At 40.3% G+C, this 27,750-nt stretch overlaps 1 protein-coding gene across 4 annotated transcripts in view; it reads left to right on the top strand.

Annotated features, from left to right (window-relative positions):
• The first annotated feature begins 1,115 nt into the window (after nucleotides 1–1,115).
• The window catches only part of st3gal5 (ST3 beta-galactoside alpha-2,3-sialyltransferase 5), a 40,524-nt gene continuing 13,889 nt past the window's right edge, over nucleotides 1,116–27,750 (top strand). Inside the window, exons 1-4 of one of the 4 annotated variants that reach the window (XM_072663699.1) lie at nucleotides 1,116–1,303; nucleotides 2,151–2,221; nucleotides 8,425–8,486; nucleotides 18,690–18,807. In XM_072663699.1, the coding sequence (XP_072519800.1) occupies nucleotides 2,183–2,221; nucleotides 8,425–8,486; nucleotides 18,690–18,807 (219 nt within the window). In that variant the 5' untranslated portion in view covers nucleotides 1,116–1,303; nucleotides 2,151–2,182. The remainder of the gene's footprint in view (nucleotides 1,304–2,150; nucleotides 2,222–8,424; nucleotides 8,487–18,689; nucleotides 18,808–27,750) is intronic. The other 3 variants (XM_072663700.1, XM_072663701.1, XM_072663702.1) reach the window with 3 other exon arrangements.

Here is a 27,750-nt window from a genome sequence, read left to right as displayed (position 1 = left end):
ATTTTAACCCATTTTAACACCCCACGTGACTCACTCCCCTCCTAAATCAAAGGCCCAGATTTTAACTATTTGTTATCCTACTCTTATTTCAGGCTGGACAACTAGCTACTTAGTATTCACTTCCTTAAACACTTTTCTCAAGCATTGGTGTGTAAATGTGCAGCTCAATAAAGCACTAGAGCTTAGACGCTATTTCCTGACTCCCATGCATTCTTTTGAATGGAGTTTGGCTTGCTGTTAAATTGTGTATACATAGAAAAGCACACTTCTCAACTCCAGTTATAAGACTTTGTAAAAAAATGCCTTATTTCTAATAATGACATCAGTGTGAATCACTTTAAGGCAGCCATCATTTTTAGTTAGGCGATTTGTTTTCCCTATGTTGTTTTTCCTGTAAGTGTATATTTTACACACCTGAAAAACAAATGTTGATAAGGAAAGTCATAAGTAAAATCCTTTATCATATGTCAGACATCTGCTGTCATTTTATGTTGTCTCTCAACAATTTCTCATAATCTTTAAATAACTTGTCATGCCTTCTTATGTAGCAATGAAATGTCCAAATTGATCTGATTTTTCACTTAACGCCAGTTTTATTTTTCTGGTAAGTCTTATTTTCATATGTCATCATTCTCAAATTCCCCACTGATGACACTGATTTCCAGTCCAGTCTGTTAACATCGTACATCCACTGTTGCCTATCTAGTTAGGGCAGAAAAAAAGCCCTACTACTAGGGTAGTACAAAGTTGACACTGAAATTAAGGTGGAACACAAAAAATACACAATAAGCACACTAATTGTTAAAAATTACGTTTGATTTATCCCTAAAAACAGTTCAAAAGAAGCATGTGCATATAATTTGTTGTTTATTGTAGTAGTTGTATTTGACAATAGCATCCACCACTGCAACACCAATGCAATCAGCCAGCAACACCAGAGATCCACCACAGAAACTAGCAACAACCAAGCAGGCGGTGGGAACCATTTAAGCTGTACGCCTTTCTTAAATTAACATACCCACTACTCACTAAACCTGATCAGTTTGTCCACAATCTAGTTCAGCAGGTGGCGGTAATGCACGTTAAGAGGGTCTAAGGCTTAACCGCCGAAGAAGAAAAAGCAGTCGCCGCAGGAGGAACATTGTTGGGAGTACGGTATAGCGAGCGAGCTGGCTTACCTGTACTCATGTCTTATTGACCAAAAGGTTTTAAAGCCCCTGACCCAAGCGACCATTCTGGTGTTAGTTGTTCACAGAAAAAAAGAGGAAGGAGAAAAACCCCTCTGAAGAAATCGAAAGATCAGGTTTGACCTTTTAATAAGTCTTAAGAATGCACTGTAGTGTAATCTCTTAATATATAGGGGCAAATTTAAAAAACTAAAGTAGCGCTAGCTAAACTTTGATAGCGTTGACCCTTCAGCGATTACTGGAACTACTCCGCTGCTACACATGCAAGGGTGAAATAGCTAGGACGTTTCTTTGAAATTGAGTTTGTGAGGCATATTCTACACCGGGATATGCATGGTTCTGTTGATTGTTAGTTCAGCCTTTTCTTCGCTACAACAGGTACAGCAGGGTTGCTAAATAAAACAAACACATGTAGGTTTATTATGGTTTATGCTGGTGTTGGTGCGCCAGTTGACCAGCTTACCATCATATATATGTATATAGAGTGTATATGTGTGTGTGTGTGTGTGTGTGTGTGTGTGTGTGTGTATATATATAATATAAAATCATGCACAGCCTTTTTTATAGCTACCTACTTTTATTCATGAATTCATATCCAGTTATGGTAAAGAACATATATCCCATACTGACTAACACTATAGTATACAAAAATGACTTTACTATAAAAAGTCTGTATAATATGTAGGTATGTACTTTATTGATCCCGAAAGAAATTTAGCAAAGTACTGTACATACTACCCACTAATCAAAGATAGCATTTTTGTATGACATTCAGAAGTTGACCCCACAAGGGCTAAAATGAGCTTTGATGCTTTCTTTGTTTCGAAAGGCTGTTATTGATGCCCTCAAGACGTCTTTTTAATGTTTAATTGACTTTGACTGTTAAGTTGACTTAATGTTGTGAACTTAATGTTATTGTCTCTAAAATTTTGAATGCACATGTCCAACTGTTCAATGTTTCAGTACTTTTTGTGAACAGTGCCCTGCAGAACTGGATGATAAATGCCACACAAGTCCAGGCACATTTAAGGGAGGTGAGGGGTACCCAAATGGTCAGACCATTCGAAACCATTTACATCATTCACTGATGAACGTCGATATTCATTCTCATTCTCATTCTCTCTCTCTCGTTCGTTCGTTCATTTGTTTGTTCGTTCAGGAGCTTCATAGTGCCCCTGAATGCAGATAAAGGTGGTTCAGTTTGCACTAAATTTAGTATGGTCTCTGACCTCATCACACCAGACAAAGATGGTTTTAACTGACTCTGACCAACAGGAAGTCAGCCATGTAGGCTTAAATTTGTGGCATTCAATTCATTACATAATCCCAAATGTTGTTTTTACCCAAATAAATTAAAGCGATAGTTTCTCCTTCAGAGCATTCAGACAGAGCTCAATCAAAACGGAAATGTTGCCTAATAATTGTGCACACAGTATATTTGAATTCAGATTAAAGTATGAAAAATAAAATAAACAGGGAATAGAAGGTAGTGACACAATTTAAACAAGGGAAAGCAAAACCTTATGTAAAAACAGAACAGTTACTTTCATTATTTAACTTAAAAATTTCAAAACACATTCTGTAAACACCAATTTTAATAGAAATCACTTAAATTATGTATTACTGAGAAGCTTAAACAAACTCCATTAAAATAGAATTGCAAAACACTGTGTAGTAAATTTAACAAAATAGTGACATTAAAATAGCAGCGCTATTAACACTTTAAATAGAAAAAACTACCTGAAATACAAAATATAGTAAATTTAACAAAATAGCCCAGGTTAAAAAAGAACACTTTAAATTAACATTAAACTGTAATATTTTTACAAAGTACCACGTGTCTGGTATTGTAATAAAATGTACATAATAGCACATATACAGTGGGGAAAAAAAGTATTTAGTCAGTCACCAATTGTGCAAGTTCTCCCACTTAAAAAAAAAAAGAAGAGGCCTGTACTTCACATCATAGGTAGACCTCAACTATGAGAGACAAAATCTTCTACTTTGGTTTAATCTGACCATAAGACATTCTCCCAATACTCTTCCGGAACATCCAAATGCTCTCTAGCAAACTTCAGACGCGCCTGGATATGTACTGGCTTAAGCAGGGGAACACGTCTGGCACTGCAAGATCTGAGTCCCTGGCGGTGTAGTGTGTTACTGATGGTAGTCTTTGTAACGTTGGTCCCAGCTTTCTGCAGGTCATTCACTAGGTCCCCCCGTGTGGTTCTGGGATTTTTGCTCACCGTTCTTGTGATTATTTTGACCCCACGGGCTGAGATCTTGTGTGGAGCCCCTGATTGTGGGAGATTAGCAGTGTTCTTGTAGGTCTCCCATTTTCTGATTATTGTTTCTACAGTAGATTTCTTCACACCAAGCTGCTTGCCTATTGCAGATTCAGTCATCCCAGCCTGGTGCAGGTCTACAATTTTGTTTCTGGTGTCCTTCGACAGCTCTTTGGTCTTCACCATAGTGGAGTTTGGAGTGTGACTGTTTGAGGTTGTGGGCAGGTGTCTTTTATACTGTTAACGAGTTGAAACAGGTGCCATTAATACAGGTAATGAGTGGAGGACAGAGAAGCCTCTTAAAGAAGTTACAGGTCTGTGACAGCCAGAAATCTTGCTTGTTTGTGGGTGACCAAATACTTATTTTCCACCATTATTTGCAAGTAAATTCTTCAACACAAGACAATGTGATTTTCTGTTTTTTTTTCTTCTCATTTTGTCTCTCATAGTTGAGGTCTACCTATGATGTCAATTACAGGCCTCTCTAATTTTTTTAAGTGGGAGAACTTGCACAATTGGTGACTGACTAAATACCCCCCCACACACACTGTAGCAGTGTAGCACACTTGTAAAAAATAAAATATTAATCAAACAGAGGGTAACCTACACCTGCTTCATGTTGTGTGCAAGAAACACAAGTTTGTCCACATTTTCTAGTAAAATTGAGCTTTGTTTCCAGGAAAAGATGCGCCAGACTGGACTGGACCATTTGGCACACTACTTTTGTCTTCACTCAGTTTAAAATGCTTCCAAACAGCTGAGCTTCTCTGTGTTTTGCCTCTCTTATATTCCCATTAACCTGAACTGTGTTAAAGTGAGGTGGAGCTCTGGAAGAAAAATTAATATCCAAATACCAAAAAAAAAAAAACCTACTCAACGAGTGAATTTTCGGATACCAGGATACCCAAATATCTGAATGTTCAGGTCTAGCCCTAAATAAAAGTAGCGTGCATACAATTAACAAAAAACAAAAACAAACTCAAAGCTAAAAAGCATTTCTGTCCTCAATGGAGGGAAGTCGAACAGTGATGCGTTGGTCAGCTTTCACCACCTGCTGGAGGGCCTTCTATTCTAGTAATGAAGTTGCCGTAACAGATACAGTTTGTAAGCAAACACTTAATGGCACTGTAGTAGTTTACCAATATCTAAGAGAAAAGTGAGCTTTTCAGAGCCCTTGGCGATGACTGTTGTGAGGACAGCAAAAATGTTTGTATAAACTTCAGCCAGCTTCTCTGTTCAGAAAAATACATAAAAAGGTGGTTACATTATTCAAGGTGGGGGAGGGGAGTTGATTTGTATGCTTCAGCAGTAGTGGTATACACATAATCCAGAATTTGGTCTCCTCTAGTGGGGTTAAATGAAATCCGAGCAGTACAGTCCTTTATGTCACATAAGTTCATGGTATGTTGTGCATTAGTGTCTGGAGAGACATAAACAGCTATGTAATGGTGCATGTGATTTCTTGATGCTAATGGAACAGTTTACACTTGGTAATGCAGAATTCCACATCAGCCAAGCAGTGAGTTGTTTTAACAATGAACCCATACACCAAGCAACCTTTACATGAATATAAACACCCACCTGTGCATTTGGCAGACTACTCCCCTGTTGGATCTGAAAATGTTGCCGTTAGTTAGCTCCACTTGCAGTGTTTGGATTGTATTCCATAAGCCATGTCTTCAAGCCAGGACAACAAGGTTGTGATCCTGAGCTGACCTTGTCTGTTGTGTTCGCCAGTGAATGTGCATTAGCGATAAAGATGTTGAGTAATGCTTGTTGTAGAGGTAGCTTTATATTTTTTAATGCATTTATTTATCTATCAGTAAAATGTATTAAAGTTACATTTTATATATCTTTTCTTTTATTTGGTTATTTGTTTTTGTAGCTTTATCCTAGCCTATAGACCACCTCGCTTCCCAAGTGCTCAGTGATGTACTTGAGATGTAGTTATTGAAACTTGATAATGTATATGATTTTGATAATGTATATTTATAAAAAATCCGAAATGTGATATTAGATCCGTCTAAGAAAAAGTTAATTGGTCAATGGATAGTTCTCCCTTCTGTTTGCTTCTATTCAACCCCCTGCATAGAATCCCGCATAATGGCATCCTTTGCAAATCAAGTAAACTAGGAGCTCCAATTTCCCTTGAGTGACTGCGAAAGACCTGCACCAAGATCTAGTGGCAGCAGGCACTGAGGTTTTAGTTTGCACAGTAAGGCGCATAAATTAACATGCCTGTATGCCTGGACTGACCCAAAAGCACAAGTCTGCTCCAACATGCTCAAAACTATATAAATAGGCCACAGACGTTTTTGGATTCTGTTCTGTGGAGCGATAAACTAGACCTGTTTAGGTCTATGGATCAGCGGTTTGTCTGGAAGAAAAAGAGCACCCTGCTTACAGTGAAGCGTGACAGTGGCTCGATGATGCTCTGATATGCTTTCTCTTGCATTGGAAACCTGCAGCTTGTGGAGGACAGGACAGTGATCCCAAGCATACCCCATAGTCCACCAAGGCTTGGAAGTTGGAAGTTTTTGGAGTGGTTGTCACGGTCGCCTGGCTTGAACCCCATAAAAAAATCTTTGGTGGGATTTAAAGAAGGTGGTTGCAGCATGCAGACCCAAGAATATTGGTGAACTGGAGGCCATTGCCCATAAGAAAGATCATGAGATGTCGTGGAAACCTCAGGAACACTGCCAGATGTCTGGCCATGCATCACGTTTGTTGCAGGACATAACAGCAAAAGGGTGCTCTACAAAGTACTGAAACTGTGGTAGTATTAGGGCTGCAACAACAAATCGATAATAATTGATTATTAAGTGTTGGCAGTGAATTTCATTATCAATTCATTGTGTTGCGCAATTTTTGTTACTCGCCTTGCCATATCCGTACATCACCTGCAGCGCTTCGTCTATGCTGGAAAAAAAAATAAATAAGAGAGTTGAACGGAGGCGCAATCTCCAAAATAAGTTTACCATCAAGAAGTAAATACTTTCCAAAAAAATTGTTCCATTTTGAAGTGAGGAGACATAACACACTCACATAACATAACTGCCCAATGAATGAATTTGGAGGCATTCTGAAACTTCAACAGATAAGATTCATTGTGCTTCTGCCATCAGCATTTACATCATCAGTGAAAATACAAGTGTGCCAGTACCTGTGGCTGCCATACATGCCCAAGCCATGACACCCCATTCCCATGATTTAGGTTGTGGGCAGTCCACACTGATACAGGTTAATCTTAGTCTCATTTTTCCACAAGATTTTTTCCCCCAGAATTCTGCGGGTCCTTTAAGTACTTTACTCTTTTTGCGAAGTGTAATCTAGCCATTCCGTTGTTTCCATTCCATGCCATTGTTTTAGTTGACACTCAGTAACGTGTGGCTTTACTGTTGAAATATGCTAAATAACTTGGTGTCTGCATTAGGAGACATGAAAATATGTACCTTGAAGAATCCAACAGACTACTTCAAGATCTTACTTATTTTACACCATCATACACCAGATGCACTTAACACACCACATACACAGCATACACCCCTTGGCAACCATTTCAACTTTCCAACATTAGCACACTTTTTCAGGCTAACTTAGTTTGTTAACAAGCATTACCATTCTAGTTATTCTACCCTTAAAATGTCATCTTCCAGTTTTTGAGCTAGAACTACAAAACTTTACAGTGTAGTGGAACCTGTATTCGCAGAATGTGCTTGTGCACTGTTCAACTTTTTATACAGCAATTTAAAGTTAACAGAAGCATAACTTCCACTCTCAACACACATCACACTCTCTGCACATACACACATGCACACACTGCTTCATGGTTCTCCACACTAGTCACACCACATACACAAGGCATATACTATGTTTGACACTGCACACTTTGTACCATACACAAACTCCACACCACACACTCACATTCATGGTTATGGTCAAGTGTTTGCATAGCTCCATTACCCGAACGTATTAGATAAGCTTTTGGCCAAAAGTTTGCAGTGCACACCCCACATCACACAGCACACTTAACACAACCACAGTCATAAACTCGTTTAGTAACTTCATGGGGCCTGAATGTGAAATGTTATTTTAAGGCTTACCAAAAATTAACATTTACCAAACTTGCGTTTTTATTAAAGCCATTTTTCAGTTTCCTGTCATTCCAGGTGTTAAATATACTTTGAAAGTCTAGGTGGTGCTATAGAGCTGCTGAGTCATATATCAAATTGCAATATTAATTCAAAATGCATCCTATGGTTAATAGTATTGAAGCTTTATGGGTTTTCAAACATCGTAAGTGTCTCAAAAGTTGTGCATTGGGCAGAGATAGATAAAACCATGTTTAAACCTAATTTCATGCGCAACTATGTCCTGACCATGACAACTTGTGCATGATGTCTGGTGTAAATCAGTTGCCCGCCATTATCCCTATTATATCCCTGTTTGAGAGACATTATTCATTTACAATTTATTATGACATGTCTGTGTATTTCCTCTGATCCACTTGCGCAACACACACTAACATGCCACCAGCTTGTCATTGTTACTGCAGTGCTAAGAATGATCCACCACCCGAATAATACCTGCTCTGCAATGATGCTGTGAGATCCTGACCGATAGGGTGAAAAAAGGCTAACAAAGTATGCAGAGAAATAGATGGACTGCAGTCTGTAATTATATGCTAGGTGGAGCTGAGATAATGGGCAGAGTTCATTCCAAACCAGCAGTAGTCATAATATTCTAATATGACTGTGTATACATAGTTACTGGCAGTTATATTGACAAACTCTGTTTTTAATAAAATTACATTGGTAAAAATTTTGTTTTGAGAATCAAAGCCCTAACTTTGTATGGTGGGATGCACACATTTCTATTTCTTGCAGAATGTTGTCAGTAATTCACTTTTACTTATTTACTTGTTTTTGTGTTTTTTGTTTGTTTGTGTTAAGATCCAGATGTTTACTGGGAGGATGAGAAAAGTATTTCCAGTATGTCATTTGTCTTTAAACAGGTAAGCAGTAGACAAACCTGTATCTCCTTGTCCATGTCCAACCAGTAAGCATTCATTTATTTTCTTATTTTGTTAACTCTCCCCTGTCACACATCTTAATTTGATGCACCAAATCAATATTGAGCAAGCAAAACACTTGAGAAAACCTATATAATCAGACTGCAAAATATTCATGTCACAGTTTGTTTTATATCTTTTGGACCTGTGTTGTCACCATGCACATTTAGTACTGAGTGCTGTTTTAGGTTCCACTATGGCAATTGGTTTTATCTAATTGCCTTCTAATTGGTCCTAATGCAATCTCTAGACCCTGTAGGCAAATAATTATTGAAAACTGGACACTGGACCCCTTTTTTCTGCAGTTTAGCAGTTTTCAGTAGGCCTTGGAAAGGGTTAAACAAGCAGTAAAGCAGATTGCCTAATTGGGAATTATCCCAAATTATGTAAACTGGAAATCCTCCATTGGTTCATCTCTGACAGCTTTCTGAATACAGTTTCCACCAGACACCACTTGAAACCATGTGCCTTGTATATTTGCTTATTATTACATATCTCTAACTTAACATGCAAAGGTTCTTTAGGCTTCATTAGGCCTTAGTAAGGGTTCTTTTGTCTGAATATTGTCTTATTGCATATGCATATCAAATAGTTACGTTTTGACAGCTAAACAGCATTGCAAGTCCATGTATAACTGCCAGCATGCACTAAATGTCCAAATGTACAGTTGAAACCAGAATTTTACATATGCTATATAAAGACACATGCATTTTTTCTCACTGTCTGACATGAATTTAGAAAAAACCTTTCCTGTTTTAGGGCAATTAGGATTACCAAAATTATTTAAATTTGCTAAATGCCAGAATAATGAGAGGTATTTTTAAGGCAATTTTTATTACTTTCTTCAAAGTCAAAAGTTTACATACCACTCAGGAAGGAGACAGGTTCTGTGTCCCTAAGATGGACGTGCTTTGGTCCAAAATGTGCATATCAACCCAAGAACAAATGCTAAAGATGCTGACTGAAGCTGCTAAGGTTTATTCTAAAGTCATGTCAGACAGTGAAAAAAATGCATAGGTGTCTTTTCATATAGTGTATGTAAACTTCTGGTTTCAACTGTATGTAGCGACTCCTTCTAATGAAGGCACTCAGCTACTTTAAGTTGCACTCATTGCTGATGCAAATGTGCAAATATGCTTGCACACAAACTTTTGTGCATGGTGAATACCACATTTAAGTGTACAGTCTAATTATCACTTGAAATGAATATTTTTGATTATGAATTACCAAATAAATATCATACCTTGTATAAAAAAAAGTCACTATTTTAACTAACTCAAAAAAATTAAACAAAAAAAGGAAAAGGTAGACACATTTGTAATTTTTCAAGAGAAACTTAAGATTGAAAGCAATTTGTTTTATTTATTTGTTTGTATAACTGAGTTATTTTAACATGGTCTGTGATGTAGCAATTATGTAGAGAAAAACATTTTTTATTTTCTTTTGTGACGGTACACATTAAAAGTTTCCATATGAGACTCTCATACTACACACAAATATAACCGTTGCTCCCTCCAGTAATAAACACCAGGCACAAAGTCATGGTTTTAAACGGGATTTTATTTTCTGCACACCTACCCGTGTGAACTGGGTTGAAGGAAAGAAAAAAAATAGATGCAATAAAAGGGTGTGTGTGTGTGTGTGTGTGTGTGTGTGTGTGTGTGTGTGTGTGTGTGTGTGTGTGTGTGTGTGTGTGTGTGTCCTACATATAAAATTAATGCTCCTATAATTGTAGAACCCATAGCGTGTAGCACATGGCATAGGAAAGTGCATGTGACTGTATAACTTAGAATTTAACTTGTAATTTCACTTGTTTACTTACAAAGCATAACTTACTACAGGTACTCGCAACACAAGTGCTTAAAATGTCTTTTAACCTTAGCAGTGTCATGTAATTATTATGCTATACAAAATGAAACGATATAAAACAAAACATACCTCATGGGCTACTTAATATGTAAGAGGGGCTAAACCTTGAATATTCTTCTTTTCTTTAACTTTTTTCTTGTCAACTTTATAAATATACTTAATACTTCTTACAGCTTGCACTTTGGGAATATGCTGCGTAGTTCATTAAAATATATGTGAAACATTAGAGCAACGGCAATTAGTTTCCTCTCTTAGATTGAATTGTAAATCTAGAACACAAAGAGCAGGGGGAACAACAAAAAAATAAATTGACAATGTGGGCAGTTACAATAACTGCTCACCACTGGCACAACAGTGATGGGAATCTTTCTTCTTATTTGCTGTCTTTGCTGTCTTATTCGTCTTTATACTCATTGTCTTCATCTGTGTTTTTTTTTTTTTTTTTTTCTTTCCAACTTTTCAAATAAGTTTTCCACCAGACGTGGAACCACTTGCCTTGTATTTTGACATTCGATTGGCCTGATGGTGGCTATAACAATGTGTCAGAATTTGAGGTTCATAACTTTTACCCCATATGAGACAAACATTATTGCATTTCAGCCCTGCCACAAAGGGGACTGCTATCAATTACATTTCTAATTTTAGTCAAGGTCAAAAGGCCTGTCTGAGCAAAACTCTTGACATCTTGGTTGAAGGCTTCTGATCAATAAACATAAAATAAGATAATCCCTAAGATAGCAAGACATTCAGATGCAAAACTTAGATAAATTACCAATATATACACAATACAAATAATATAAGTAAAAAAGAGCTAGAGCTGCCCAGTGCTGCCAGAGTCTCATGCATGGGGTGGGAGCTGTTCTCTAGCATGGATGCCAGATTGGCTGTCATCCTCCTGTCTCCCACCACCTGCACTGGGTCCAAGAAGCTTCCCAGGACAGAGCTGGCCCTCTTTATTAGTTTGTTCAGTCACTTCTTGTCTGCTGTTGAGATGCAACTGCCTCAGCAGCACTCCATAAAAGATGGCAGATGCCACCACTGTGTCGAAGAAAGTCCTCAGGAGTGCTCCCTGCACTCCAAAGAACACCTTAGTAGGTAGAGTCTGCTCTGATCTTTTTTGTACAGTGCAGCAGTGTTAACTGACCAGTCCAATTTGTTTTGTTTAGATGAACACCCAGGTATTTATAAGAGTCCACTCTCTCAATGGCCATATCCTGAATGTTCACTGATAAAGGGGGGTGTCTGCACCTGGCAGGTAGGCAAATTGAAGAGGGTCCATGGATGGGCTCACCAGAAGGCGGAGGTGTTTAAGGACCAGCCTCTCCAGTGATGTCATCAGATGAGAAGTCAGTGCCACCAGCCTGTAGCTGGTTAGGTCCTTTGGGTGCTGCGTTGTAGCGTTGTAGGCACAAGTACAAACCGGATTCCAAAAAAGTTGAGACACTAAACAAATTGTGAATAAAAACTGAATGCAATGATGTGGAGATGGCAAATATCAATATTTTATTCATAATAGAACATAGATGACAGATCAAAAGTTTAATCTGAGTAAATGTAACATTTTAAAGGAGAAATATGTTGATTCAAAATTTCATGGCGTCAAAAAATCCCAAAAAAGTTGGGACAAGGCCATTTTTACCACTGTGTGGCATCCCCTCTTCTTCTTACTACACATTTAACAGACGTCTGGGTACAGAGGAGACCAGTTTCTCAAGTTTAGAAATAGGAATGCTCTCCCATTCATGTGTAATACAGACCTCTAACTGTTCAATCGTCTTGGGCCTTCTTTGTCGCACCTTCCTCTTTATGATGCGCCAAATGTTCTCTATAGGTGAAAGATCTGGACTGCAGGCTGGCCATTTCAGAACCCGGATCCTTCACCTACGTAGCCATGATGTTGTGATTGCTGCAGAATGGGGTCTGGCATTATCTTGTTGAAAAATGAAGGAAAAAAAGAAAAGAACCCTGGCCCAGTGCAAACGTCTGAGCTTGTGGAGCTGACGATGATTCCTGGAAGTATTCCTGAGCCCATTCTGTTATTTCCTTGACAGTGGCATTCCTGTTTGAGGTGCAGTGACGTTTAAGGGCCCGGAGATCACGAGCATCCAGTAGAGTTTTACGGCCTTGACCCTTGCGCACAGCGATTGTTCCAGATTCTCTGAATTTTTTTGATGATGTTAAGCACGGTTGATGATGATAACTTAAAAATCTTTGCTATTTTACGCTGGGTAACTGGTATTGCTGCACTATTTTTCTGCGCAACAATGGTGGAATTGGTGATCCTCTTACCATCTTGGCTTCAGAGAGACACTGACACTCTGAGAAGCTCTTTTTATACCCAATCATGTTGTCAATTGACCTAATTAGTGTTAATTGGTCTTCCAGCTGTTCGTTCTATGTTCAATTTCCTTTTTCCAGCCACTTATTGCTACTTGTCCCAACTTTTTTGGAATCCGGTTTGTACTACACAAGTTTTTCCACAGCTGTGGTACTTTTCCCAATTTCAGGCTCATGTTGAACATATGCTCCTTGCACAGCTGATCTGCGCAGGACTTATGGAGCCTGGCACTGATGCCATAAGGACCTGTAGCTTTCCTTGTCTTGATTTTCCTTGGCTCATTTCTCCTCTGGGCTGTTGTGGAGGACAGGTTGGAGCAGGAGGGCTGGGTGCTAGAGTGTGTGAATGGGAGGTTTGAGCTGTCAACAGATGAGCCAGTGGGGTGGCTGTGAGCTAAAAGTTGTGAGAGTGGGGAGGGCAGCATGATGGTAGTCCCACAGAGTGGGGATACAGCAAGGCTGTGTGTGTAGGGGGAGGACTAGGTGATTGATCAATTCTGTTGAAAAATAGATTAGATTCATTCACCCACTTTTGGTCCCCCACCACCTGGGAGTTGGACTTTGTGTGGCCAGATATGGTTTTAAGGCCTTTCCAAACTCCACTGACGTTGTTCTGCTGTAACTGTTCTTCCAGCTTCTTCCTGTTGCTGGCTTTCCCCTCCCTGATCTTCCTTTTCAGTTCCCTCTGCACAGCTTTCAGCTATCTTCATCACCAGATCCGAAAACTCTCTTTTTCTGGATTAATCCATGGCTTATTGTTGGAGAAACACCAAACAGTCTTGGTGGGGACAGTGTTCTCCACACACAAGTTGACATAGTCTGTCCTCAATGATTATAAATGAGATTTGGATGCCATGCAAATAACCTTACGAACACCATAAACATTTTTTTTTTAATTCAAGACAGTTCTGAGGTAGTCTGTCCATGTTTTGGTCAGTCCATATTTTATCCACATAAGAAATCAACAACATAAAAAGGCATAAAATCAAAGACCCCCAGTGAGCAAGGCAGGTCTGACTCGCAGCCTTAAAAGGGGAGAGCCAGAAGGTAACACGGACACGGGGGAACCCTGAAACACTAGTGTCCATCTGCTCCGCCGTCCACAAATGTTGCTCAAATGATATATCTGAATCGAATATGAAGATTAAGCTGCTGGACCAGGAATAATGGAAAAATCAACAAAGTCTTACAATAAATTTCTAGTGTCTTTTGGACCTAAAAGGAGAACCTCTGTTTTGTTACTGTGTAGAAGAAGGAAGTTATGTGACATCCAGAGTTTTATCATTTACACAGTCCTCAATTTTCATCAGGTTGGCTGGCCTGTAGAACTGTGCATCATCTGCATAACAGTGGAAGTTAACATCATGTCTGCTTATAACTGCCCAGTGGTAACATGTACTGAACTGATAGTGTTCAGTTAGATATGATTTGAACCATGATGGTGCTGTTCCTGTGATTCCAACCATGTTCTCTAACCTCTCTAAGAGAATAGTGTGATCTATTGTATCAAAGGCTGCACTGAGGTCGAGTAGGGCTAATAATGATATGTAGCCTTAATCAGAGGCAAGAAGGAGACTTTACCATTTGAATGTGAGAATTTAACACTAGTTAAATTATTAAAATGAGCTGATTTTGTTTTTCTAAGTTTTATGTTTGTTAATTGTTTGTTATTTCGGGGCAATATGGTAAAACCTGGGTGACACCCCAAAGCAGCTCGCAGGTGGTGGTTTAGCCTGTCCTTCTGCAACCTGGTCCCTGGTCTGCGGTCAGTGGCTTAGCGACAACATTCCAGACAGCACCATTCAGCTAGACGGGCTAGCCTTGTTCAGAGCGGATAGGGGCGCGGATCTGTCCGGGAAGACCCGCGGTGGAGGCGTGTGTGTTTACATCAACACGGAATGGTGTAACAATGCTGTGACTGTCGCCAAGCACTGCTCTCCGCTGGTGGAGTTCATGATGGTCAATTGCAGACCTTTTTATTTAGTACGGGAATTCTTCGTCGTGCTGATAGCCGCCGTGTACATACCACCTAGTGCTAATGCTAAGGAGGCACTATGTGAACTGCACGGGGCCATCAGCGATCTGCAGACCAAACACCCAGACGGACTTTTCATTGTCGCCGGAGATTTCAACCACACTAATCTCAAGTCAGTCCTCCCTAAATTCCATCAACATGTGGACTTTGCAACGAGAGAAGTGAAAGCGCTGGACCTTGTATACACAAACATACCCGGGCGGAGCACCGCCCCCACCTCGCGTTCTCGGACCACATGTCTGTGTGGCTGACTCCAGCATACACACCTCTCATCAGACGCTCCAGACCAGTTCAGAAGCAGGTGAAAACCTGGCCGGCAGGAGCCATCTCTGCCCTTCAAGCCTGTTTTGAGTGCACTGCATGGGACATGTTCAGGGAGGCTGCAACTGAAGGCGACTAAAGGTTAACTTGGAGGAGTATACAGCGTCAGTCACTGGCTACATCAGCAAGTTTATTGATGATGTCACTGTCTCCAAGACCATCACCACACGCCCAAACCAGAAGCCCTGGATGACTGCTGAGGTGCGTGCGCTACTGTGGACCCGCGACTCTGCCTTCAGAGTGGGTGACAAGGTGGCCCTGAGGAAGGCAAGAGCCAAATTGTCATGAGCCATCCGAGAGGCAAAGCGCACACGCCCAGAGAATCCACAGCCACTTCAAGGACACGGGTGACACACAGCACACGTGGCAGGGCATCCAGGCAATCACAAACTACAGGACAATGCTGCCGTCCTCCCTGATGCCCTGAACGACTTCTATGCACGGTTTGAGGCACAAAACAACACGTCGTGAGAAAGACCACGCCCAAGCCAGACGAGCAGGTGTTGTGCCTGACTGCAGTGGATGTGAGGGAAAACTCTGCGCAGAGTCAACGGAAAGCTGCAGGACCAGACAACATCCCCGGCAGAGTGCTCAGAGAGTGTGCAGACCAGTTGACGAATGTTCTCACGGACATCTTCAGCGTCTCCCTGTGCAGCTCCACTGTCCCAACGTGCCTCAAGACCACCACCGTCTTCCCCGTGCCGAAGAAGTCCACGGTGTCCTGCCTCAATGACTTCCGTCCCGTAGCTCTCATGCCCATCATCATGAAGTGCTTCGAGAGGCTAGTCATGAGGAACATCAAGGCCCAACTGCCCTCTTCATTGGACCCCCTGCAGTTTGCATATCGTCCCAACCGCTCCACGGAGGATGCCATCACCACCCTTCATCTCTCCCTTACCCACCTGGAGAAGGACCCCTACGTCAGAATGCTGTTCATAGACTTCAGTTCAGCATTCAACACAATCATCCCACAGAATCTCATCAGGAAGTTAAGCTTGCTGGGCCTCAAGACCCCCCCCCCCCCCCCCCCCCCCCCGCACATGGATCCTGGACTTCCTGATGGGGAGGCCCCAGTTAGTCCGGTTCGGGGACAGCATCTCCAGCACCATCGCAATGAACATTGGGGCACCCCAGGGCAGTGTTCAGGAGTTCACCCTGCTGACTCATGACTGTGTTGCGAAAGTTCTAACACAGTTCTAACAGCATCATAAAGTTTGCCGATGATGCAACTGTGCTAGGTCTCCTCAGCAAAGGCGACGAGTCAGCATACAGAGAGGAGATGCAGCAGATGACAGACTGGTGTACAGTCAACAACCTTCACTTAAATGTAGACAAGGCCAAGGAAATGGTTGTTGACTTCAGAAAAACAAGACATGACCACTCTCCGCTCAACATCAACGGCTCCTCTGTGGAGATCGTTAAGAGCACCAAGTTCCTTGGTGTCCACTTAGTGGAGAACCTCACCTGGTCCCTGAACACCAGCTCTACAGCCAAGAAAGCCCAGCAGCGTCTCTACTTCCTCTGGAAGCTGAGAAAGGCCCGTCTCTCTCCACCCATCCTCACCCTCTTCTATTGAGGGACCATAGAGCGCATCCTGAGCAGCTGCATCACGGCCTGGTTTGGGACCTGCATAGCCTCTGACCGCAAGACCCTCCAACACATTGTGAGGACAGCTGAGAGGATCATCGGAGTCTCTCTCCCCTCTGTCATGGACATTTACACTGCCCACTGCATCCGCAAAGCAACCAGGATTGTGGATGACTCCACCCACCCTTCACACAGACTGTTCTCCCTCCTGCCATCAGGAAGAAGGTACTGCAGCATCCGGTCCAACACGACCAGACTCTGCAATAGCTTCTTCCCCCAAGCCATCAGACTTCTCAACTCAACTTCTGAACTGATGTCTTTTCTGTTACATGCACTCTCTCTCTCCAACCATTTACCCAAGATAAAATGGGAAGCATTTTTGCACAAAGCATTTGCACTAATACCCTTACTACCTCACTGGACTCAATATTTATTACACACTGCATAATTTGCACACTACCCCCAATTATTTATTATTCTCTGTCTGTACTGTGTTGTGTTGTCTGTCCGCACTTGTGTTTTGTATGCACTGTCTATGTTGCACCATGGTCCTGGAGGAACGTTGTTTCGTTTCACTGTGCAATATAGTGTCAGTGTTTAATGTTCAAGCAAAATATCCTGTGTGCATGTTAAGGTAGTCCTTATTGTCCTGGAATGACCTACAAGAACAAGTTTCTCCTCATATTTTCTGTGTTTGCCCTTGGGGAACAAAAGTACTGCAACAGAGAGAAGGGTCCATTGTTTGGATAGCTGGCCTTGGTCCAGCATGATGATGATGTTGATTGTGTTTGTGTTGGTGTTGGTGGTGTTTGTGTCAAGAAGGTCTGTATGAGGAGCTCAGCTAAATGCACCTCTCTCTGAAGCTTGCTGTTCCCAAGCCAGGCTGTGATGTTGCAGGTGCAGGAGTTCTGCAGCACCTTAGAGGCCAGTCTGAAGGTGGTAGAGATGCTGATGACAATGACCGTTTTCATGAGCTGTGAACCTCTCCTACTTTTTGCTGTGGTCCGCTTTCAGCTCCTTTGTCTCGTTGGCTATAAAAAAGAAACTACCCTGGCACCAGTTCTTCAGCTGTTTACGTGATGAGACCCACCACTACAGTGTTGTCAGGAAACTAGATGATGATTGTAGAGCTAGTGCACACCCATAATTGCTTGCCTACACTGATTGTGGTATGTCCATCAGGAAGTTTGAGATCCAGTCACACAGGGATAAATGAAGTGCCAGATCTTCCAACTTGTTGGTGAGTGTGGAGGGACTCAAGTGTTAAACGCTCAGCTGTAGTAAACAAACGGCATTTTAACATAATTACTCCTAGTGTCCATGTGAGATGGTGTTTTGTGCAGCATGTGTCATTGTAATCTGAAGTCTGGCGGTATGTATATTATCCACCAGCGCACAACCTCCTTCTGAACCAGATCCCCCCCATCAGAATTTGTTTATATTTTGGCATGAGGAAGATGGTGGTATGGTCTGGCTTCCCAACCTTGGATGAAACTGCACTTTAAAACGGTCCTTAAACAGAATGTAGCAGTGATCCAGTGTCTTTTTGGCTCTGGAAGGGCAGATGATCTGTTGTTGAAAGTTTGGCCTGCATGTTTAAGACGTTGAAGTCATTAAGTCTTTTAATGTCCCTCTGGAACTTGATCCTATTCGTCAAGCTTGTTCTCCAGGGACTAGACATTGACTAGCAGACGTGTAAAGTTGATTGTAAAGATAAATTTTTGGATGCATTTCCACAATACAGCAGTTAGGAGAGCGGTCAGGAGAGTCCCCTGCATTTTTGAGCTACATTTTTGAGCTACTTAATCTTTCGAATCCTATGGCTGCCATTGGCCAGTTAGTTTGTAGTACTCAGCATAAGTAGAAATAATAATTAGATCAATAAGAATAAGATCAATCCATTTATGTCATATATAGAAATAAACATGCATTTTAGGACAGTGGAACCAAAACTAGGTAATTGGCACTGATGAAATTAAATGTCTTTAATCCCACAGGAGATTTCTTGTTCCCGTTATGGTCCTAGGATTGATTTCAGTTGGGTTCCTAAAGCTGCCTCTCTTCAACACGAATCCAAAACCTGTTGTGATGCCTGTGGATCACAGTCATCGAGAGGTAGGACTCATTGCTTTCATGTGGTGCAGTCATATTTACAGTAGTTCGCCATAAATCTAAGTATGGAGGACAAATGTGTCATCCCACCTTATGGCAGCTATATTTTTGTATAGCTCATTAGACTGGAGAGCACAAGATAAAGTGTAAGCTGTGAAATTACCTATGTTTTCCATGTCTGACAATTTCTGTAACCACAATATTACTACAAGATGGGCTTGACAACAGTTTGGTCAGATAAGACAAAACGGTCATTTGAAATATAAGCTGTTCCAACCAATCTAAAAGTGCCTTTATATCTTCTGCCAGAACACCCCAACCTTACCCCCTGGGTCCTGCTGTAAAACCAATTGCATCCATTTGAAGGGTTGCGTAGGACAGAACAAGGGTTTATCAATTGTACCACAATTTCTCTCTCTGGTGACATAAGGCATAATACAGTCCAATGTATACACACTCTGTTGCTGTATACTGCAAATGCCATGCTTCATGCTTCAGACGTGATTCATTCAGAAGTCCAAACTTGGACCACCAGCAGAACAAGCTTAAGCATGCTTGGTTACAAAGAACAGTAAAAGTTGGTTAACACTGGGGACTAGAGGTGTCCTGATCCAATCAAGTGGATCTTAATAGGGGTCAGTACAAGCATATTTTAATTTTAAACTGTTCCAATTCTGTGTTTTAAACGTGGCTTTCCTTAAGGCACCATTAACAGTCATTCACAGCCTGCAGCAGTAAGCTGTAAGCAGTAGGTAAAAAACAGTCTAGTGTGTATTGTGGTGCTATTTTACTGTGCAACAGGAAAACATGACATTTGAAACAATATAAAACTACAAAGCTTTGATTTACTACACACATCATACATTAACTCACTGAACCTAACCATTTATTTTATAAGCTCTATAAGCAAACATACACATGGCTTTTTCATTCTCTTCAACAACACACTCAATTCTAACTCTCCATCAGTTACAATTGCTGCCACCTACTAGTGGTAAACATTTATCTTAACATTCTTACGTTAACTTTTTACATCTATCATTACAAAACCAATAGAATATTAAAATATTCTATTATAGAAGTGCAATCGCTTGCTTTATAAGAGCATGTGAAATACATTAAATTCTCTCTGGTTCGAACATATTGAAGACGGCCGTAAGATGGGGGCTCGCCTGATTATTTTGCACTAAACACCTGTTCGATCGAAATTTGCTTTTGGTTTTGCATTAACATCTTTAGTCAGTGACCTTCCTCAGCATTCAACCTGCGACACGGTTGACAGTGGAGTCTATTGCAAGTAAAAACTTTGAACGTCTCACTGTTGCTGAAGCTACCATCAAATCTCTGCAGAGTCAAAACGCATCCATACTTGACCGGCTAGACAACCTTTAAAAAAACAAGCTTAAAAAAAGTGGGTGGCACAGGTCTTCCATTCCTGCTTTAATACTACAGCGAGAGGTACTGCTATATTGATTCATAAAAATATCCAGTTCTCCCCCACCAATGTAACCTCTGACCCGCAGGGTAGATTTATTGTATCTGGCTCCCTGTGCCAAACTCCTGTGGCTCTTGTTTATATTTACGCCCCTAACTGGGATGATGTACATTTTATTTCTAAGATTATCTCCCTTTTACCCAACTTAAATTCCCAATCGAATTTTTGGTGGAGATTTGAACTGTGTGACAGTCTGAGACCGTTTGAACAGTAGGACATCATACTAAATAATAAAGCAATGAACTCCAAACTGAAAAAACTTGACACGATAAGACAATTGGATCATCAGTATTCTACCTCCCCATGTCCTGCACTCTGCAAGAAAAGGTTGAGTCTTCAAACACTTTATAATCTTTTATCCACAGAAAAAAACAGAACAATGTTTTCTTCGTTCACGTGGTTGAATACATGAGCACAGTGAAAAGCCTCGTCGCCTGCTAGCTCAACAGCTAAAACGCGAATCTGCTTCCTGGCTCATCCCACAGATTCATAAACCATCCAGTGAACTTACTGTGGATCTGTGTGAAATTAACTCCACCTTTCCTAAGTAGACTTATGTTTTTCTGACATTCCTGAGGATGACTCAACCATGCTCACTTTTTTGAATAACCTAAATATTGTTAAAATTAACTCCGAAGTAAAAGACATGCTGTATTGATCCTTAGAGCTTGAAGAGATTATGGCATCCATAACAGCAATGCAAAGTGGGAAAGCGCCTGACCCTATCCAGTTGATTTTTTTTTTTTTAAATCACAGCTAATTAGCTGCCCTTCTTTTAGAAATGTAAGAGTACTCTCAAAATCTAGGGACCTTGCCCCAAACCCTCACCAAAGCAACCATCACTCTCATATAGACTTCACTTTTAAATACAGATGTAATTTTTTGCTAAGGCTATAGCTTCTAGCCCTATCTATTATGCTCAATGCCTCTCAATCCATATATAGAATTTGCAGAGGGGACATGGAACATAAAGAAAGCTGATGCTGATCTCTTATTATTTATATCAGCCCCCTGTTTCCTGTACCCAAAACATAGTTGAAATCTCATACATTCGGCAGTTTTTCGGGGTATAAGCAAAATTTTTCTGAGAGTGAATGCTTTCTTTTAAACCGCCCAGCTCTACAAATTCAAAACACGGACCTGCCTTTCCGCAAAAGCAAGTCAGGCTTCAGATACCTAGGAATTAATGATGGCCAACCTTTTATACAAATAATTTCATACCAGCTGAATAAACTAAAATCTTATCTTCAGAAATTGAATATTTTACGTCTAACCCTTGCAGGTAGAATTAATTGCTTAAAAATTAACGTACTGCCCAGATTTTTATATCTGTTCCAGAGTCTCTCGATATTCCTTCCGAAATTGTTCTTTCAAACAATAGATAAAATGATTACATCATTCTTATGGTGTGGTAAGGTCCCTAGAGTGCGTAAAGAGCTTCTTCAAAGATCAAAGTCTCAGGGTGGATTTATACTCCATAACTTTATGCACTATTGTTGGGCAGCAAATTTGCAAAAAATAATATACTGGATGCAGTCTCCGCAGACAGACTACTGTAAAATGGAATCTAGCTCTTGTCTAACATCATTGGCTGCCTTAGTTACTGCTAAACCGCCCCTCCTGATTTTACAGTATACATTATGTCCAGTTGTTAAATCCACTCCACAAATTTGGGCGCAATTGCGTTAATTTTTGCCATTTGTCATACAGTGGAGAAAAAAGTATTTAGTCAGTCACCAATTGTGCAAGTTCTCCCACTTAAAAAAATGAGAGGCCTGTAATTGACATCATAGGTAGACTTCAACTATGAGAGACAAAATGAGAGAAAAAATTCTGAAAATCACATTGTCTGATTTTTAAAGAATTTATTTGCAAATAATGGTGGAAAATAAGTATTTGGTCACCTACAAACAAGCAAGATTTCTGGCTTTCACAGACCTGTAACAACTTCTTTAAGAGGCTTCTCTGTCCTCCACTCATTACCTGTATTGGCTGTAATGGCACCTGTTTGAACTCGTTAACAGTATAAAAGACATCTGCCCACAACCTCAAATAGTCACACTCCAAACTCCACTATGGTGAAGACCAAAGAGCTGTCGAAGGACACCAGAAACAAAAGTGTAGACCTGCACCAGGCCGGGAAGACTGAATCTGCAATATGCAAGCAGCTTGGTGTGAAGAAATCCCCTGTGGGAGCAATAATCAGAAAATGGAAGACCTACAAGACCACTGCTAATCTCCCTCGATCAGGGGCCCCACGCAAGATCTCAGCCCATGGGGTCAAAATGATCACAAGAACGGTGAACAAAAATCCCAGAACCACACGGGAGGACCTAGTGAATGACCTGCAGAAAGCTGGGACCAACGTTGCAAAGGCTACCGTCAGTAACGCACTACGCCAGCAGGGACTCAGATCTTGCAGTGCCAGACGTGTTTCCCTGCTTAAGCCAGTACATATCCAGGCGCGTCGGAAGTTTGCTAGAGAGCATTTGGATGTTCCAGAAGAGTATTGGAAGAATGTCTTATGGTCAGATGAAACCAAAGTAGAACTGTTTGGAGGAGAGTGAATGCTGAGTTGCATCCAAAGAACACCATACCAGCTGTGAAGCATGGGGGTGGCAACATCATGCTTTACATTTACATTTATGGCTTTTAGCAGACGCTCTTATCCAATTTATTATACCATTCTCTCTCTCAAAAAAAGAACACTGAGGAGAAAACATTCTGAATGGGAGGAGGAGCTTGGAATGGAACTGTCTGATGAAACCTGGGATAAGGCATTAAGCAGAATTGATGGAACATCGATGGCCCTCCACAACACGTATGTTCTGGGCATTTCCCAGATTGTCAGAGTTCTGGATGGCCATTATTAAATTTTTATCTGTAGCGTTTGATGTTGTGCAGCCTAGCTTGCAAATCTTTGGGGTTCTGGAAAGTGGTGCATCAGTGAATAATAAAGAGCAATGCTGGGCTTTTGCCATATTTCTAGCACAGAGAAGAATTTTGTTATATTGGAAATCAACACACCCCCCTAAATTTACACACTGGCTTAATGGCCTGAAAGATAAAATTTGAAAAATTGAAAAGAAATGTGTAAAACTTGGAACCCAGTGTTAACCCACTTGCAAAATATGCAGGCCATCACCTTAGGCTAAGTGAAATAAGCTCCAACATTATCTTAATGTGGAATGGCTAACCAATATGATATATGTTTATAATTTACATATGTTTATTATATACATTGTTTAGTGTATATAATGCCTCTAAAGGCAGTTTAAGCAGGGCAGTGGGGAGGGGTAGAGGGAGGGTTTCGGGGATATAAGAAGGAAAGAAAATCTTAAAATTGATTTTTGATGCCTGTATGTTAAATACCTGTTTATCTCAATAAAATATTGTTTAAAATGTAGCCATTACCTTGTTCCCTCTTCTATGCCTAGCAAGAAAGATTATTAAAGAGTTTTTGAGCGGCTGAGAGCCATTTTGCTTCCTTCATGAGCAAAATTGGCCATGAGGCGCAATGGTGGTGTTACCTGCTGAGGAGATTGAGGTCCTTTGGAGTGCAGGGAGCTCTCCTGAGGACGTTCTTCGACACAGTGGTCGCATCTGCCGTCTTTTATGGAGTGGTCTGCTGGGGCAGTAGCATCTCGAAGGCAGATAAGAAGAGACTGGACAAACTCATAAAGAAGGCCGGCTCTGTCCTGGGGTGCTTCTTAGACCCAGTGCAGGTGGTGGGAGACAGGAGGATGACCGCTAAGCTGGCATCCATGCTGGAGAACAGCTCCCACCCCATGCATGAGACTCTGGCAGCACTGGGCAGCTCCTTTAGCGACAGGCTGCTTCACCCCAAGTGTGTGAAGGAGCGGTATCGCAGGTCCTTCCTTCCTGCTGCCGTCAGACTGCACAACCAGCACTGCTCCCAGCGGACCATATATACACACACACTTAACTACACACACATGTTCATGTTCAGGGAATACTATGTGCAATACCCCCCCCCCCCCCCCCCATGTGCAATTAACAGTCTTTTGCTGTAAATAGTATTGTTATTGCTCTTTTAATTCTTATTTATATTGTGTATATAGTGTAAATTATTTATCCAAATTTTTGTAACTGAGTGTCTTGCTATCCCTTTCTGCTGTTACACTGGGAATTTCCCCACTGCGGGGAAAAACAAAATTTTTCATGTTACTACTTTGGTTTTTAGTTTTGTTTTTTTTCTAAGTGGGGACGTTTATCAATGGAACTCTCTGTCTGTCTGTCTATCTCTCTCTATCTATTGATGTGTAGTACTATTGGGCCAATGTTTCTCAATAAAGATTAGACACTCTGATAAATTTAGTCATAGATATGAAACCCAAGCATGATCGCTTTCAGCTAGGAAAGAACAAATTGATAATGCCACCAACATAATCTTGATGGCACTAGAGCCATAGACTAAGTTTATAGTCTGTTCTAGTGTAAATGGTCCAGAGTAAATGATCCATGTTAATGATCTCAATGCAGCTGGGACCACAGTCCCCCAAAACAAACCCCATTGGTAACACCGTCATAATGGATTAAAATCCTGCAGTGGCCTCAATGTTCCACTGCTGAAAAAGGCACATGGGCAGGTCCGTCTGAAGTTTGCCAATGAATCATTGGCCAGATATGACCAAAATCGAGGTCTTTGGCATCAACTTGCCGTGTTTGGAGAAAGAGAAATGCTGACTATGTTCCCATGCATTGACGGGACGATACAGGGCCATGTACCGTAAAATACTAAATAAAAACTTTCCTTTGCCAGGATGCTGAAAATGGGCCATAGATAGGTCTTCCAGCATGACAATGACCCAAAAAATTCAGCCAAAGCAACAAAGGAGTGGCTTAAGAAGAAGCACATTAAGATCATGGAGTGGCCTAGCCAGTCTCTGGACCTTAACTCCATAGAAAACCTGTGAAGGAAGCTGAAGCTTCAAGTTGCCAAGCGACAGCCTCAAAACCTAAATGATTTAGAGATGATCTGCAAAGAGGAGTGGACCACAATTCCTCCTGATGTGCGCAAACCTGCTCATCAACTACAAGAAACGTGTGCCTCCTGTGCCTGCCAACAAGGCTTTTGCCACCCAGTACTAAGTATTGTTTTGCTAGGGGATCAAATACTTATTTACTTACTCAATGAAATGCAAATGAGTGGATATTCTATCTGACTGTAAAAACAAACCTACCATTAAAAATTATGAATTGTTAATTTTTTTACTCAATGTTTCAATTTTTATTAAAGTAATCATCATAAGCGCACAGGGTTAGTAATATGATTGATATTACACATTACACTTGTAGCATACCTCTAGCAGAGTACACAGTGCCACGGGGAAAAATGGGAGAAACAGGAAACTCTTGTGCTGTGTGCAAGTGTAGCAGGGAATTATTATAGTCCAATTAACATACTGAACTGTAGGCTGCATTTAAACTATACAAAACACAATTTATTTTTTAGAAAAAGCAAGACATAGAACATTGTAAAACACTGTTTAACAATGTTCAAGACATCAAAACATTGTGAAAATTAAATCTCAATTAAGCTCCCTTAATTAGCAATTTTGGGTGAATCTATAATGGTAAATGTAAGTTGTCCAAATTTTAATATTCAAGTAGCAAATTGTACCAGTGTTTATTGTTAATTTGGTTCAGCCTTTCCACTTACGTAAAATGTTTTTGTTTTGTTTTTTTGGGTTTTTTTAGCCACTGTTGTAGAAATGATGATGAATGTTTGATGTTTTGGGGTTGATGGAGTGGAAAGGTCACCAAGCAGGGCTATGGTGGGGGAGAGTGGGATGCCAGAATGCAGTTCCAGAATGCATGATGGTCATCTATTGTAGTTGGTGTGTACAGGTGTTGGTGGCGTTGTGGCCCATTAGGTGCATTTTATGGGTAGAGATGTGTTCCATGTAATATTTTGTATTGAATTAGCTGTGTTAGAATTGGCTTATTTTATCTGAGTAAACCTTTCCAGTAGAATGAATTTACTGCTAAGTTTAGAGAGGAAAACCAGCCCAGAGGTGGGTTAATGGGTGTCAAAAAGATAGTTGACCTTAAGTAGAATGTTCAGTTTAACAGAAGCAATAATTAATTTATGAATTTTACTAGAGTACTCTAGGATCGTTTGTTGTTCTCGTCTATGTAATTCCTGCCGGCTTGGTTAAGCACCATTTACGCTCTGCTTTCAGTATCGTTTGTTTTAAGGTATGAGTTTATTTTACTACTGTGCAAGCTTTTATTAGTAGATTGAAATGTGTTTTCAAAAGTGTTAGGTAATCTATCAGGCTTTAATGTGGCAGATAAAGACTGGGAGGTTTTCAATATATTGTATGGCTGTACATATTGTTATTGAGTGTTTCAGATAATAGTGAGGAACATACGTTTTGGCTAAGATGTAGCTCGTATGAAATTAGGGGCAACACTTTACAATAAGGGTACATTAACAGTACTTATGGCAGTAATAAGCAGTACTAAATTAAGTAATCTGTTTACTGTCACATAAGGCAAATTAAATCATACACATCATGCGTCAACTTGCATACAAAAGGACAATTTGCACAGTTCTCATTATAAATGACATCCACAAGTCACTGATTATATCTGCGCAATATCATTCTTCAATGCAATCTTCGATACACAAAGGACATTAGTAATATCATGATGTTGGATTATTGACCTATAGAGAAATCTGGTGAAAATTATTATATATTTTAATATGGTAATATATATCGCAGAACAACAAAATATCACTCAGGTTTTTTGTGCAGCCCTAATTACAACATTTTTTTTTTCACACTAGTTAATGTCTAAATTAATCTTATTTTAAATTAATCTTAAATTTAATCAAATTAATTTAATTTTACAGCATGTAGGCACCCAACGGCCTGTCCTTTGTTTATTTTTGTGGTGCAGGTCAGAATAGAGTAGGTAGCTTTTTGTTTTTCTGTTAGAAGAGGCCTTAAATCAGGTAGCTTGCGTTTACGAGATATTTGTTTACTTTCATGTGCTTTAAAATGGGTAAAAGCTGTAAGTTGTGATTGAGTTTTTGCTCCCGTACTTCACATTTATTGACCCCAATTTCTCTTAGGTTATGTAGGGAGGAGTAACAAACCTTCATATGAACACTTTTTGGTAAAGGCTGAAATCTACCCTTAAAACATTCATAAATGCTTAAGGTTTTAGCAAGCACTGTTATTATTATTATTATTATTATTATTAAATATTAATTTACTCTGCCGAAAGAGATAAATTTATTTAATAGCTCAAAATTGATTTCAGGCTTTATTAATGGTTAATTATGATGAATTAATGCTATAATGTTATCTTATGTTTTCAACAAATCTAAGGGCTTATACATGTTTATAGGTAAGGCTTATTAAGCACTGTTATTATATTAATGCTACTTTAGCGAAACAAATTTAACCTTTCAAAAA

The sequence above is a fragment of the Salminus brasiliensis genome, chromosome 19 (assembly GCF_030463535.1).
Source record: "Salminus brasiliensis chromosome 19, fSalBra1.hap2, whole genome shotgun sequence".
NCBI classification, from domain to species: Eukaryota; Metazoa; Chordata; class Actinopteri; order Characiformes; family Bryconidae; genus Salminus; species Salminus brasiliensis.
This window is presented reverse-complemented; position numbering and strand designations above follow the sequence as displayed.